Source organism: Heloderma suspectum, chromosome 5, assembly GCF_057233095.1.
Source record: "Heloderma suspectum isolate Gila_16-S chromosome 5, 16-S_ref, whole genome shotgun sequence".
Lineage (NCBI taxonomy): Eukaryota > Metazoa > Chordata > Lepidosauria > Squamata > Helodermatidae > Heloderma > Heloderma suspectum.
In genome coordinates, this window is record NC_139462.1 from 129,426,049 (window position 1) to 129,442,983 (window position 16,935).

A 16,935-nucleotide genomic window follows, 5' to 3' on the forward strand; every position below is an offset into this window, starting at 1 on the left:
TGTCCTTGTCTAACTGTATCAGGGAAGGCTGTGCTTGTTTGGCTGCAGTCGTCCCTGGGCTCCTTGTCAGACCGCAGAATCGGTTGTATTTTCCTTGTTTAATATAAATATATCCCACATGATCTTGTTAAGTTTAGAAGAATCCAAAGGTTAATGTAACGTTCTGTTCTTTTGGTCATGGAATAATATTCTAGAGGATTAGTGGAGTCAGTCTGCTGCAACAAAAACAACAAAGATTCTTGTGGCATCTTAAAGACTAACACATTTTTTAATCTTTAAAGATGCCACAATACCTTGTTGATTTTTCTTCCAACATTTCTTCCAGTGGGAGGTGTGTGTGTCCCCGCCATGCAAATAAGCAGGTGTAGGGCACCCGATCTGGATTGGGACCACAGCAGGGAGCAGAAGGGTTAACCCCCCCCCCCCCCACACACACACAGATAGGGCCGCTTGTGCTCAATTGCTAGTAGCATGAATTGTGTCTTGTCTGGCTTGGCCTACGATATTGGCTTAAACAGCAAATGTACATCGTACTGTAATCATAGAAATGATGTACAGAAGTTATTTCCCTTTCAGTTACATGTATGGCCAGGTAGCAAGAGTGCAGAAAAGCCACAAAATGTTGCACCAAGTGTAGAATTCAGCTTCCTGAACCTCCCAGCCTTTTCTTTTTGAACAAGGTACTATCAAGCTCTTATGACGGTGAACATATGCTTGAAAGTGTGTGGGCAATGTCTGATGAAAATGCACACAGGGATTCGTTTCAGTGGTCAGGGAGCCCAGTAACTATATAGTTTGTTGCCCCTCTCCATGACTAGCAGAAACAACCTATGCAAAACAATTAAAAACTGCATGATTATGCACAAAAGAAATCATGACTATCTGCTACATTTGCATGATTTATGCAGGCTGCAAAATTCAGTTTTTCTTGTTACAGAGTTTGGGCAATCAACCCAGCATTTTGATGTTTTAAAAAATCCAATATTGCATGCTGTCCAAGCACAAAACGTGCATGGCCCTCATCAAGTCTGAATGGGAGGCACATGTAAAACGTAGTGCATGTCCTGTTAAAATCCTAAGATATGGGAGCCTGATATTTTTCCAAGCTCAAATGCCTGTGTTTTAAAGTGGGCACATGAGGCCAAAAAAAATAATGCAAATGCTAGCCCTCAGAATGGCCCAGAAATCTGTTAGACTTTCCACTGAAGTTGAGGGCCACCATTTCTATGTAGCTTCTAAGCCAACCTGGTGCCCTCCAGATTTTTCAGACTACAACTGCCTGTATTTCTGACCACTGGCCATGATGGCTGGGGCTGATGGAAGCTGGAAGTCTAAAACGCCTGGGGGCACCAGGCTTAGGGAAGGATGGAGTCACACAAATTTCAAAATTGAACTGCTCCAATCAACGAACTCACAGGTCACAAAAGAGGAAACAGAAGGCATAGCACAAGACATTTATTATTAAATATAATCCCTGAAGATCCAAAGGCACAGGTAATTATCAAATCAAAAAGGTCAACTAGTCGTATTTACATTCAGCACAAATGTGCAAAGAACCTCCACACCACAGCAGCATATCCATCACTTGCAAAAAGTCAACTTCAAGGTTTATTTAAGAGGTTGCTTGAGATCAAACAAGCCAGTTCCCCCCTTGACAACTTTTCCTACCACCAGGCAAGCAGAAGGAGATTGCAGTTCATCACGGGAACCTAGAACAAAATAAATCAGGAGACTATTCATATGTAAATCTGATTTAAGAAAGATAATCTGTTTTTGTTCTGCATAGGGAGTGTGTTTTGAACCAGCACTGCCACTTGCTGTTGGAAATGAACCGAGAAGACTCTCGACTGATCCACGTTTCATCAAATTAACTTAGGACACAATCCTATGGGGATAGTTGGCCACCTCCAGACTTGGAGATGACCAACTATCCAATGCAGGGTGGGTGGAGTGCGCAGGGGATCCTCTCCTCCACCCTCTGGCCACCCTGCATTTGCAGCTAGACAGCCAACTTTGGCTCTCTAGCAGGGGCGCCTTGGAGCAGGGAGGCCAGATGGCACATAGGAGGTGTCGTAACAGCGCTTCCGCTTCCCTCTCCCCTAGAAATACCCCCTTTCCCCCCACTCCATGCTGCTGTTACAAGTACGGAGCCGGGGACAAACTGCACCACCTACGAGGTGGCAGGAGAAACCTCGATGCGCTGGATCCGATCTTGGTTCCCAGAAAACAAAACATCCTATGGCCATCTAGCCACTCTCTAGCAGCCATAGGATTGCGCCCTGAATGGAAGCATGCCAGGCTGAAAATTAACAACTTAAAAGATGTATTAATTTTAATTTCTAGATGTCAAAGATGGCAGAAGATACAGAAGTGTACAGTGGAGTACAACCATTCAGGTCATCTGCTGCAATGTATTTCACTAGGCTCTTGTTTCTATTAGAAAAATAACCAATTATTAATGAAGGGGACTTCTTTTAAAGGTGTCTTCCTAAAGCAACACTTTTGATACCTTGTTACTGTGGTTTGACTAGATTTGGTCATTTCACTCTGATCATCTCACAGTGCAGACATTCCATGAATTCCTTTGATTTAGAGGATTCCACGTAACAAGCACATCACCAGCCTAAACGTTTCCTAAGAGCTTGGCTTTGACACTTTTGGTTGGAGCGTTACACGGTGGCAACCTCCTTCCTTCAATTCATGCTAAATCACAAACTGCCATCGCCTCGGCATGCGGACCAGGAGGGAGCCCCACCTGTGGAGTTGCGGGCCTGGAATTGCTTTTGCACAGGGCAAGGGGCAGGGAGAGCAGGAGAACCGGTTGAACCAGAACCGGTTCAATCCCCAGCATCCTCTCTGGCCGGGGCTGGGAAATAAAAGCCCTGGGCCTCTGGAGTGGGGCCCGCTGCCAGGCAGAGGAGACACAGTCAGACTGCACAGGGCTGAGGGTCAAACTCGGTATGTGATTTATTTTATTTTAGGAAATGCCTCCCTGTGTTTTGTCCCCCAGAAGGGCCCCCAGGCACTTTGTAGAATAAAAACACAACAAAGCAAAAGGTTTTAGCTTTTGTAAACTACCTGGAGATCTTCGGTTATGGGGCGGTATAGAAATGTAATAAACAACAACAATTTAGACTGCAAGTCTTCAACACAAATGGTCTGCTTTTGTAATCACCCAATGAATAATTGATTTTGAATATATATTTTTTCTTTACCATCTCTGAAAATGAACCAAGCAATAAAAAAAAAGATTGCTTCCCATCACCACCCCCTGGCAGTCATGACAAAGGCAGCCAGATTCCCTTAGAACAGATGGGGCAGGTACCAAAAGTGACCATTGAATAGTTGTACCAGGAAGAAAAGATAAAGAATACATGCATTTGTTCATAAGGACAACTAATTTATTTTTTTTAAGGGGGGTGACTAATCTTGTACATCATCTGTGCCTTCTCCGGACTTTTCTCCAGGTCAACAACACTGTCTGTGGAGAGACTTTTGACAGCAGGGAAGGCTTGCCTTCGTTATTTTTGCATGCATATCAATGACTGGGTTTGAACGACATGCCACGTCTCGCTGTGGGTTACTTAAGTCACTATGAGCTGCGGCGCCCACAAGTGCCATATGCAAGCCCCACTCGGGGGGTTGTCGTGTTATGCGAACCCAGCGAGTTAAACCCAGTTTGTTTAACTCTCGCCTAATCCACGCTCGCTGGGTTCACATGACACGACAACTCCCGACTGGGGGTTGCATATTCTAAACGGTGGCCACATGCACCCTGCATCCATTGCAGCCTCACTGTGGGTTAAATAACCTACAGGGGGCTGCCATGTGAACAGCCCCAGAGTGTGTTGTCCACTTCACATAAATGAACTATGGGAATTAATAATTTATTGGCGTAGCTAAAATATTGTTACATAAAAAAGGAAGAGCTGTCAATTACCTGCAAAAGAGGGATGACGTAGAAATGTTTAGTCACAAATAAATTATCTACCCTTCTGAAATCTAATGCTAGAAGACTTAAAAGCTATGCCTACATTTTTGAAAGATCTGGATAAATACTTTACTAGAAGAGAATGCTCAGAAGAAAATGTACATATGCAGTTTTTTTCCTTTCTTCTAGACATGTATTTGTGTTCGTTATTTATGAAGCTGAGTGTATGTGTTAGAGAGATTAAGGTATGGCCAAATAAAACCGAAACCATTTTTTCTATGTATTTGGATGCTGTTAAAACATACTTTTACCTTTAAAACAAACATATGACGTATGAGTGAACTGGATAGAAAACACAGAAGGACAAAAAGGATCCTCCTCTGGACTCAACTTAGATCACATTGAAATTCTAGATGGAGGCTGACCCTTCACTGCTGCACAAAAGCATGGCCCAACAAATACAGGTGGGGCAGGATGTCCTATCTCCAAAGAAAAGGAATGCTCACTAAATCGAAGCCTTTGTTCCCCTTTGGAGAAAGACAACATGCTATATAGGAATGCTGAAAAGCATTGTCTCTCATCTCAGGTAGGCCTGATGCTGCCTATAATCATAGGACCTATTAGAAGAACCCTTTGCCCAAAGCTGCAGTGGCAGAGACAAAAGTATCCCATCCTGAAATGGAGAATGAACGTAGATATTGAGACCCATGTAATTATCCTCTACCAATGTGCTAGTATCAAAGACCACAGACATAGCAGCCCTCCTCACTGAACAGGTGCCGATACCTGCTGGAAGTGGTTGCTCTTTGGCCTAAAAAAGTGAACACAAGACAGTCCCAAATCCAATCACTGAATATGGCTTTGGAGACTTTTGCTACTGCACTCCCTGCTGGGACTAGAGACGGAGATCATGAAGGGAGTGTGTGCCTCTTGTTGCTGGGTCAGTCCCCTGCAGAGGGTGGAGGGCTGGATGCCAAGATCCTGCACCACCACCTTTTGTATCCATGCATAAAATTCAGCAGGCAGCAAATACCTCCTCTATGATTGGTGGAGGGAGGGGGTGTCTGGCAGGATAATGGAAAGCAGTGCCCCCAGCATTCACCCCTGCTGAGAGCGGACCTGTGCATTGCCCTGCTGTCGTGTGAAGCCCCAGGTCCCTCTGCTGGTGGAGCTGCTGCACTTGCCCTGTTTAGGGTCAAAATTATCCTCTGCCATGTTCTCTCGTTTTGAAGAACGTCTGGCTGATGTACAGCCTGTTATCCCTCCCTGGGAGTCTGCCTCACTTGAGTTGCCAATGTTTCAGGTAGATGCTCCCTTTTTCATCCATCTGCACAAGGGCAGGCTGAAGCTCCTAAGATCCAGGCGGATGTAGCGTAGCCACTATTTGGTTATAAAAATCACAGTCTATCTATGTTGGGGTGGGCAGCTTGTGTTCCTCCAGGTATTTTGGCCTACAACTCTCATCATCCCTAGCACTGGTTATGCTGGCTAGGGCTGATGGAAGCTGTAGGCCAGAACACATGGAGGGCCACGAACTGCCAACCCCTATGTAATTGTGGCTGTCCTGGAACTGGAGTACAATCATGCTTTTAGTATTAGAACTCATTCATTCTCACCCAAGACCAAAGCTCTCCCTCCAAAACAAACAAACCCTGAAATACGGGGACTGAAAAGTTTAGCCCCCCCGCCCCCCAATCTATCTGGAACTTCTGCAGTTAAAGGCTTAGCCTGCTAGGTATGCTGCATGTTCCAATATATCACTAGTATAGCAACGGAAGTAGAGATTCAAAATGCAGTAATTTTAAGGTGACCCTGAGAGTTATTTACCCAGCATGGTTGCTTCCTTCAAAAACTTGAAGCTTGTTTCAAATGTCATTTGCTGCAAGGGAGAAGAACTGGACTGCATCCCATATCGATTCAGTGGTTTGTAAACGCCTTCAAAACACATGTAGTCCGACACCAGAGAGAGATGGCGGGGATCTACCACAATCCCTGTCAACAAAGAAGGAATGTCAAGAGCACTGCCTCCTAAAAGAAGGTTATGGGAAGATGTAAGGGGGACTTAAATGGAGCCTGTTCACCAATATCTTCTGTTAAGCAATTCTGATAAATGCTGAAACCTTTGCTGTCACTATGACACAGACTGTAAAGACCAGACAGTTAATGTGTTTCTGGTCTGATTAAGTGGCAACATTATGAGCACCAAATCCCTGTAACAGAAGTGAATGAAGACTACATTGCTAAGTACTACTTGGAGCATGTGGCATGTATAACATTCTAAGCATTTGGGGGAATAAACTGCAGGCTGTTGCTAAATCAGAAATGAATAAAGGGGGGGGGCAAAAACCTTAAATTAAAAAATCTTTATTAGCAAAGGTTCTTTTCTGGTTTGGCTGCAATTCATTATGACACTGCAGTGTTGAGAGGCATATCTGCATGGACAGGAGATTGTGGCCTCACCATCTGTTTTCCCTACAAGAGCATCCTATGTATAATAGGAAGTTAGGTACAACAGCAATGATTGTTTTCAAGCTTGCTTTGGCAGGCCATCTTTTACATCTTTAATTAGATTCAACAAACTCAATCTAAACCAGTCTTACCATATGCAGCAAACACATCTTTAATCTCTTTTTCAAGGACTCTCAAAGCAGCCTCAATGCCATAGGTACTGGCCATTGCATGAATGTCATTGCAATAAAGCCTGTTCACATCAAAAATCTAAAGAAGAGAAAAGATGACAGGCGCAGCAGATCACAACATGCCACAACACCCACTCCTAATGAACAACTCTTGTGAATTGCTACAGAATTATGGATTAGAACATTAGCATCTTTTAATTAGTTTGTCTGCAAGCAGAAAAGTGCAGCAGATAAATAGACAAAGTGTTTCCCTGTAATTGAGGGCTCCAAACCAAGCCCTTTAAAGTCACACACATACAGCTAACAGCGCCCCTGATTCAACTACTCAGGGCAGCGTAGGGGGAGAAGTGTGGGTTGCTACATGACCATGACTACACCACTCCTGGAATTATTACTTTCATATTCCATTCTCAGGGATCTTTATAACTGGTTTGCTCCAATTCCACCCTTTTCTTTAAAATATTTCAATTATGCACAGCAGGAGCACCTGAAAAATGATTTTCACACCGAGTTGAAGAAAATATAGCAAATATATTTTAACATGTATTAGATTAACTACCCATGAACAGCACCATCCCCCACCCCTCTACTGTGAGCCACTATCTCTGCTATACTGAATTTCTGCTCCTGCTGTTTGGTGCTACCCTCTGACAGTAGGTTCTGCAAAGTTCAGAAAATGGGGAAAAACCTCCATTTCTAAGATCCCCTATCTAGAGACGAAAGGCTTCTCTGTTACCTCATGTATTTGAATCTGCTTACAGCTTTGAGGTCATAGGTCAAAAACATACAAGCAGTTTTGTTTTAGCTATAGCAAAATTACAATGCTCCCCTCAAAAGAAAAAGTTGTGGACTTAAAATTACCACTGATTTCATTTCAGTGTAACCAAGGTTCTGGATAAGCTTCTAATATACCCAGAAAATGCTGCAAGGTGAGCTTTAAAAATAGCAACCATTCTTGTAAGTGACAGATTTCCCTGCTTTTTTCTCTTCTGTCAGACTATGGGACATACAGAACACCTACTCATTACGTACATCAGCATATCGGAAGAGCTCCGGGAGGTTTATCCCTTCAGTCTGTAAAGTGAGCATCACCTCTCCATTCTTACTGCTGGTTTCATTTAAAAGACACCGTGTGATTCCCTTTGTCTCTTGGATAACAGTGTTGTTTGCCAGAGTTGTTATAAGCGAGGCAAGGTCAAAATATTCCTTTGTTAGGGGAAGTTTCAAGGAAATCTAGATAGGAACACAGGGGAATACTGTACTGATTAAAACGGAACTGTCAATCAATTGATGAAAATCAAACAAACACACACCACAAAGACACATCCCCTGCTTAATACACAGTGACTTAAAAATAATCTAAGGGCGACAGTGAGCAACTTTTAGGGGGCTCACAGGCCTTCAGGCCACCATTTTGAATATGCAAGCTCCACCATGTCTTGTTCTGTGAACCTGAGCAGTGTAGGTTATGTGAGCGTTGTTTAACCCTCACGTAACCCATGCTGCCCAGGTTCACACACCACGGCTTGCATATTCAAGATGGCGACTGGTGCACACCATGAAGCCCCGGTGGTCAATTAACTCATGGTAGCTTAGCATTACAAGCAAACCAGCCCCTTCTGTTGCTATCACAGGCAGCTGTGGGGACACTATCACACAAATCATGTACAGCTGAAAGGCTGTAGCTTCAGACACAGTATAGGACACTGGTAGGACCTCAGCCAGGACTTGCCCAAGACGTTTTGATGCCCGAGACAGAAGATCCAAATAGTTGCTATCCCTTGCACTAATCCAGCAGGAAGTTTTCTTGAACAAACCCCTTCATGTGCATGTTGTACTGGTTTACTTTAATAGGCTTGCACAGAACTTCCAAGTGCATTGCACGCCACACGTCAGAGCAGGAGGACTCTTACTGCACTGTCCTTAAAGGTGTCCAAAACTTGTTTCCTGAGGTGAACACTTTACTTTGCCTCATATCAAGGCCACTTGACTTTAGCAAGTGCTGAACAAAAAGACTCATGCTAGGACCACTCAACATGCTCTATGGATCATTATTGTGCACTATGAGCTGATGCAATCCAAATCAATGTAATGCTGCTTTGGCTTTTGGTACAAACAGCCTGACATTAGTGCAAAGACAAGTTTCCCAAGCTAACAACTAAATCCAGTTAAACCTGCCTTGATGCCAAGTCTACTTATGGCTGCGTCCCAGTGTTTTTGTACCAGGTATATGAAAGGAAGTCACATAGTCTTTTCAGTATTTTGCCTTACGCAAAGTCAGGAGAGGAATAAGCATCATGCTGGACTTTCCATGCGCTCCATTTTCCATACCCGTACCTCACACCACAGTTCGCTGTCGATGTCATATGCATAGCTCCCTATAGCATCATGACTCTCCTGTACAGCTTTAACTCTGTGTTGTGTCAATTCATCCGAGCCTCTTCCCTTATTCTGAGCCTGTTGGCTGGAGGAAGGAGCATGAGGCTCATCCTGAGTTTCAATTGCCTCTGGGTTCCTTTCATGCAATGCAGCCTCTTCCTCATCTGCGATGTCATCATCATCCACCTCTTTATCATCATCACTCTCATAATCGACCTGTGGGAGGAATACAATTTACATCTGATTCGAGTGTAACTCATGTAGGAGCACAGAGGAAATGTTTGTGCTTACACATCCACCCAACATTTTATTGCTACTTTTTACTGGATGATTTTGTTGGTTTAATTCCTCTCCCCCAAGATATAGTAATAAAACAAAAATAGGAGAACATCAGGGCAATGTCACCAAGCATTAAAAAAATGAAAAAGAGGGGTTTTCTTTAAAATTTACACAGTAAAAGAATAAGACTGCTCTACCATCACCTACTCTCAATTTGAGATCAAATCACAAAGATATATTTAAACAATGCCCCACCCCCAAAAGAACCATACCAAAGTGATAGTTGGGCAGTGACAGATCATTTTGGGAACATCATTATAGTCCAGGAAAAGTGACCAAATAAAAAATCAGCGAATTAGCTTGGCCTATACTACCCAGGTGGACTGGCTTTTCCAATCACCAAAATATGCCAGACTGTCAGCCCACTGATTTCTCTAGGTGAGAACCTCTATTTTCCAACAGCTGGTAATCACTAGTTTCACTGCCATTAAAAGATATAACGTTAAGTCTTTACAGATGGCATATTATTTTAATCTAAATTTGCCAATTTGTGGTGGTGCCCAAGGCACTTTTTCAAAATGCTAAATGTGCTTGTGGGCTCAAAAAGGTTGGAGACCCCTGCTTTAGGGCATCTCTACCACATAGGATAACTCCATCCCACACCACTGACCAGTTCCATTTCCCACAATAGGGCACATCCTGTCAGGTGTAAGACACCAACAGGCCAGAATTTTATATGACTGATTCCTCAATTATGTACTTATGGAGAAGCCTTCCATATCCAAGTCCATCATAAATCCTTGGGTGGCTTATTTAAATCCCTGCTCCAGGCCAAGCTATATTCTGTATAAGGATTATACCAGTCTAAGATAGGAGACAGATAATTTCAGATATGAGGCTTCAACCCTAGATAGAATATGGAGAGAAAAGACTTTCAAATACAGTTAATTTCCTAGAAACTACACCTTCAAAGTAATTCTAGCTAACAAGGTTTGTTACTTCAAGTACTAGAATTAGTTCATGAAAATAACATCCAATTTCTCTTGCAACATGAGTATAAATTCTGATTTCTCTTTCAACTGAGCCAGCCAGGATTTACCATTTATCCAAAATATTTTTTAAATGTATATTTTCCGAACTCAAAACTGGATATACATTAATTCCTTACCAAAGTTCCTGTGACGGACAGGGTTTTTTTCTCTAATGCGATCTTACTAAAACAAGCGGGACCTACTGGGACCTAACAGGGTGTCATTACCTCCTCTTCCTCCTTTGCTTTTCTTTTTGCATCTGAAGCATCAGCATCCCCTTCACCTGTTTCACCATCAGGAACTCTCCCTTCTTCCTCAGCTTCGTTGTCACCCTATACCAAAAGAAATAGGAAAGGGTCCAATATCTACTGTTTGCACATGATATTTTGGTCCCCATTGTTGGGAGGTCTGAAAGAAGTACCCCATCTGTGGCTTAGACAGTACATTTTAGTAGTCTAGTGGCATTTAATACAATTTTATACAGAAAGCAATGAAGATGCTTCCTACCAATAAATATTGCTTTGTGGAGTCCCTTATGGAAGCTAGCCAGCTAGAAGAACCTGAAGGGTGCAACTTATGCTAACATCCCTCAACCACATAGTCAGACAAACAGTTCTAGTTATCAACAACTGAACTAGTCATTCACATCCATTATGAAAAGCCAGTATCTTATTAAATTAGAGTTTTGACCTTGGATTCATATTTGGCACAACATTGTATGGGTTCTAAGAACAGCATGAAACACTTTCAAGAAAAAGCTCATGAAAAATGATTCTGATTCAAGATAAAGAGAAATTATTCTTGTAGAATGTATGCACACAAATGGTTCCTGGATACTTAATATAGCGGTTTATTGCTGCAAAAAACCCTCACATAATGTACTATGTGAACAATACCTCTTAAAATATTCAAATATATATAAATATATTTTTATCCAGCCTAGGCTATCTAGCAAGGATTCACAATACTGGTTCAGCTAAGCAGACTAGACCTTTACCTGGTTTTCTTGAGAGGCACCACCTTCCCCATCACCTTCTAAATCCCTCTGAATTGCTCTTCGAGTGCTGACAGTGTTGTAAGATGCTAACTTTGAACTCTTCTTTTTAACTGTTTCCAGCAAGATTTTAAAGAATCTAGGTGGAATGTGGAAGGGAAACACAATGCAAATCTCAGTGTCTGGTTTCTAGACTATGCAACTCTACAATCTATGCGTGGCAAGTTCTCTTCCTGGATCCAGTCAGTTCAGAGGACAAACACAAAGGGAATTTCTTTTCAAGTTGCTTTCATAACAAAATTATGTGGCTCTTCTTCCAGTTCTGAAACCCTTGGTTTTCTTTCTCTCAAACAGGAGAGCATCCTTTAATAATGTTGAGATCATATGCATTCATAGAATTATAGGGTTGGAAGGGGCCTACAAGACCAATGAGTCCAATCTAAAATACAGGACTGTATCACTTCAAGATTATTCTTCTCATCTTAAAATGTTATAGTCTTGTATTTTAGATTATACCCTTGAAGGATTAAACCAAGATGACAGAACAGATCACAATTTATTCTCTCAGAGCAAACCAGTGACATAGATCACAGGGTTGTCACCAGAACCCAGAAATGCTGTAGTCAGCTCCCCCTTCTCTTCCTGTAACATTTAATAAAAGAAGTGTGATATTATCATATTATCTACATCACCCTCATAGCAGTGGCTAATACTGTGGAACAGAGGCAGGAAATGCATAATGTGATTATGTCACATCACACCTTTTCTTTACTAAATGTTAACGGGGGGAGGAAGAGAAGAGGGGGACTTTTTAATCATGAAGCCCATGATTAACATCACATCTAGCTCAAGCCTCAGACTAGACAACTTTCAGAACACTACAATTTCCTAGGTTCAGGTAGGCACATTCCACATGTCTTTAGAATGATTATACTAGCACAGAATCCAGTATCTGACCACAGGGCTGGCGAGACGATCTTATACAAGGTATGGCCAGTGCCTGGTGAAATATGAAAATCTAGTTAAGGTGAGAGTCTGTAGGCAAATTTAAACTCAAAATGGAGGAAAACAATTTCCTGGTAGTCATGTTCTGTTGTTGATTTGGAACCTGATATTCTGAGGAATGGCAAGCATTATACATCAAATGATATATGTTACACCAGCAATGGCTCTATTATGGGAAGAACAAAATGCAAAAGTAACATCTATGCTGATGACTGCCTGCGGGGCAGTATCTAAAAGTTGGAAAACTGCAGAATTTGTAACATTGAAATCTTGGTATATGGTTGTTGTTGTTCAGTTGTGTCCGACTCTTCGTGACCCCATGGACCATAGCACGCCAGGCCTTCCTGTCCTCCGCTCTCTCCCAGAGTGTGCTCAAGTTCATATTCATTGCATCGGTGATGCTATCTAGCCATCTCATCCTCTGCCATCCCCCTCTCCTTTTGCCTTCAATCTTTCCCAGAATCAGGGTCTTTTCCAGGGAGTTTTCTCTTCGCATTAGGTGGCCAAAATATTTGAGCTTCAGCTTCAGTATCTGTCCTTCCAATGAGCAGTCAGGGTTGATTTCCTTTAGGATTGACTGGTTTGACCTCCTTGCAGTCCAGGGGACTCGTAAGAGTCTTCTCCAGCACCACAGTTCGAAAGCATCAATTCTTCGGCGCTCAGCCTTCCTTATAGTCCAGCTCTCACAGCCATACATTGCTACTGGGAAAACCATAGCTTTGATTATACGGAGCTTTGTCGGCAAGGTGATGTCTCTGCTTCTGACTATGCTGTCTAGGTTTGCCATAGCTTTCCTCCCAAGGAGCAAGCGTCTTTTAATGTCATGGCTACAGTCACCGTCTGCGGTGATCTTGGAGCCCAAGAAAATAAAATCTGCCACTGCTTCCATGTCTTCCCCTTGTATATGCCATGAAGTGATGGGGCCAGATGCCATGATTTTAGTTTTTTTAATGTTGAGTTTCAAACAAGCTGTGGCCAAAAGCCATGGCAAAAACATTGACATAACAACTTGCTTTAGCTAAAGGCTAAGTCAAAAGATCTGACTTTTTATATAAAATACGGCATGATTATATTTTATATACAAATCAGAAGCATATGCAACATTATTTGTTCCTCAGATTATGGAAAAGAGACTAAGAGGGTGTTTGGAAGATCACTTTGGTAAAAGAAGCCATCGTGGCTTCTCTCCGCCACTCCTGTGGCTGCTATTTGAATAATTCCCCATGATGCAGCACAGTTGATGTGTCATCCAAACCTGGTACACAGCATGGCAGCTTCGTACCCACCCTACAACCCTTACTGCAAGTTGTGGGTTGTAGAGTGTGTGCAAAGCCACCCCCACTGCGCTGCTTGCCAGGTTTGGATGATACACCAACTCGCGCTGCATCATGGGGCAATTATGCACATGGTGGTCACGCATGTGGCATGCATGGGGGCGGGGGGAGAAGCCATGATGGCTTCTTGTACCAACGCGATCATCTGAACCCAGTCTAAATATAATGTGTTAGTATAAAGAACCATAAAGGAAACCTCCAAGCAGCCAATGGATTCCATCTATAATTCTGTCTGTAAAGTTAGGGTGGGGGGAGTTAAATGTACTACCCTCTCTCAATAACATTACATTTTGATGTATTTTTTTTCTTTGTCTTTGTATATGGAAACGTATTTAAAACATTTAAAAAGAGGAAAGCAATGTCCTTCTCATTAACTGGTAAACTCCCAAACCTGTTTAAACAACTGGCAAAAGGAAACTGCAGTTTTGGCATTTAAAACCCATAGTTTTAGGTTTTCATGATCAAAGGCCCATCTGAAATGCATAAAGATATGATAAAACCAAGGTTATTTCCTAACTCTGCAGGCTGAAAATAAGTTCTAGGGAAGGAATGGGCAGAAGAGGAACTGACCTTGATTCCATATAATGCAGGATGTCCCTTGGCTTCACACATTTCTCTTCCCGATAGCATTCATACGGCAAAAAACTAAATTTAATGGTGTAGACGCGATGCTTGCTTAGCAACCCTTCCAAACACAGAGACTCTGCAATGTCAACCTTTTGTAACACCTGAAACAGTAAGAAGGATATCTGAATTCCAATTTCATATAAAGGATGCTATCTGTATCCTTATAAATCATAAATACAGCTTTTCCCTTTTACACTCTCCAAAAACCTCCCCCGCCCTACAGCAATGCTTGAGGGGAGATATGTGCCATTAGTAAAAAAGAAAAGAAGAACTCTCCTCTCACATGCCATTTGAGGAGATTTCAGGAAAGGAGAAAGGAAAAGGGACACCCCCACCACACTAGCTAAGTGCTCAAGTTCAGGGTTGGCAGCCAATCCCAAATCTGGGTGTTTTAGTGCTTTTTAGCACATACATTATAGGCCAGTGGCCAACATCCCCTTCCTGGACAAGGTGCTCGAGCAGGTGGTTGCAAGACAGCTCCAGGCACTCTTGAATGAAACAGATTATCTAGATCCATTTCAATCAGGCTTCAGGCCTGGTTTTGGAATGGAAACTGCCTTGGCCACCCTGTGGGATGACCTCTGCCAGGAGAGGGACAGGAGGAGTATGACCCTGTTGATTTTCCTGGACCTCTCAGTCTCTCAGTTTATTCATGGCATCCTTAGAAGACACTGTAATATGTAACGTTAATTTCAATTCATTTTATAAGTATTTTCATTTTTTCAAACGTTATATCGATATCTTTCTAATATTTTCGAAACAAGACATTTTACATCAATTTTTGACCTGGATCAATACCATACAGCCCACTATAAAATTTTCTTCTCATTCTGATGCACTGAGTGTTTCATTTTTAGATACGGAGGTATACTGCAGACAAAATCATCTATACATTAGAGGATTCAGAAAACCGACTGACAGGAATTCTCTTTTGCATTTTAAATCTTTCCATCCTGTGCATCTGCGTAGGAATTTACCATATGGGCAATATTTACGTCTTAAGAGGAACTCCTCACAATATCATGAGTAAGTGAATCAAAAAATACTATTTAGGCAACAATGGGTGGATAGGGGTTACTCAAGGAATATAATAAGGGATGCTGAAACACGAGCAGACGTAGTCTCTAGACTTATGTTATTAAATTCACCTGATAGGGGATCTAATAATAAGATTACAATCTCTCTGGAGTATTCCAATTTGTCCTTCTCTATCAAAAAAGCAATATAGAAATATTGGCATATTGTAAGCCATATACCTGGATGTGGCAATGTTCCACATATAGGATTTAGATGGACAAAAAACCTTAGACACTCGGATATTGATCCATCTGTACAACATCTAGCATCACCTTGTGGGCATTACAAATGCGGGAGCGGCTCTGTGTGTGATCGTTCCTTACCAATCAAAGTCTCTGAACATCCCATGGATCATCAACGTTTTGAATTACATCATTTTTCCAACTGTGCGACCAAGCGAGTTATTTATGTTATTATTTCCCCATGTGGGTTTATTGTATGTAAACTGTGGAAAAACCTCTGGAAAAACCTCTCGTACCATTCGAACTAGGATTATTGAACATTGGTCCAAATTATGAAACCACATTTTGGATGCTCCCTTGGTGCAACATTTTGCAGAATGGGCTCATACGCATGAGGACTTTACGTTCCTAGTTATAGATAGAATTTATTCTCACAAACACAATTGGACAGATTATAATAACTTAATGCTATGTAAGGAGGCGGAGTGTATTTTCAAATTACAGTCTGTGATCCCTAAAGGTTTGAATGCTTCTCTGGATCTGGCATCTTTTGTGTAATATATAAAGGCATCTGTATTGGGGATACTTTTCTGATGGCATATGAAGCCAACACTATACCTTTAACAGTATCGTGGATGACTTAGCCCTTCTTTTCAACACTGGGTATTTAAAACCTGCTACGAATTGGTGTGCTCACAGCTGCCAACTCATCTACTTTAGAGCAGGAGAAATTATCAGCCTGTGGTTTGAGGTTTGTTTGGTGTCTCATTTCAAAGAATTTGTGTCTCATTTCAAAGAATTTTTTTCAGTAATGTACCGATACTACATGCTTTATGTGGCGTTCTTTCTTAGCTCTGGGAAGCTCTATGAGATAAAACACCAGCAGTTGAAGCGGCTTCTTTCGAAAAACTATTCAGATTACAATACTGCCACAGCGTTTTTTGTTGAGTCTAAGGATGGTGAGTTGAAACAATTTCCTTGTTTATAAAGTATAGCCTTGCTTTCATGTAAATCATTTTTGATAAGATTATGGCAACAATCCCTAAAAAGAACATTTGTGTTTTTTTGAAATAATGTTTTTGTACATCTATGTATTAGGATAATAACTGACAACTAGTGTGAATATAACTGTAACAAATACTGTGTGTGTATGTGTGTGCATATGTGTGCATATATATATGACTATAGATCTGAATATCTTAATATCTTTACAGTTATTATTTATCTGAAGAAGCAACTCATATGCAAAACAGGATTACACCGGATTCCTGTAAGACTTTTTGGATGGACTTTGAGATCCTTGAACCAATTATAATATTTATATGTATACACCTGTGATACAGATGCTTCTGTCATCTTCCAATATATGTACAATTGTATTCATATTGTTTTCATATGTATAATATTGTTCCAACAACAATTTATTTTAAATAGACCACTAACACCCACTACGTTGT

At 41.6% G+C, this 16,935-nt stretch overlaps 1 protein-coding gene across 3 annotated transcripts in view; it reads right to left on the bottom strand.

The window, feature by feature from the left end:
• Window positions 1-1,442: 1,442 nt before the first annotated feature.
• Window positions 1,443-16,935, bottom strand: part of POLR1A (RNA polymerase I subunit A) — a 56,490-nt gene continuing 40,997 nt past the window's right edge. For 2 of the 3 annotated variants that reach the window (XM_084857423.1, XM_084857424.1), the window contains 8 exons: window positions 14,163-14,320; window positions 11,257-11,392; window positions 10,487-10,591; window positions 8,908-9,165; window positions 7,603-7,803; window positions 6,532-6,649; window positions 5,759-5,923; window positions 1,443-1,709 (listed from right to left, as the gene is read on the bottom strand). In XM_084857423.1, the coding sequence (XP_084713549.1) occupies window positions 1,609-1,709; window positions 5,759-5,923; window positions 6,532-6,649; window positions 7,603-7,803; window positions 8,908-9,165; window positions 10,487-10,591; window positions 11,257-11,392; window positions 14,163-14,320 (1,242 nt within the window). In that variant the 3' untranslated portion in view covers window positions 1,443-1,608. Of the gene's footprint in view, window positions 1,710-5,758; window positions 5,924-6,531; window positions 6,650-7,602; window positions 7,804-8,841; window positions 9,166-10,486; window positions 10,592-11,256; window positions 11,393-14,162; window positions 14,321-16,935 lie in introns of all 3 variants that reach the window. The other variant, XR_014792221.1, reaches the window with a different exon arrangement.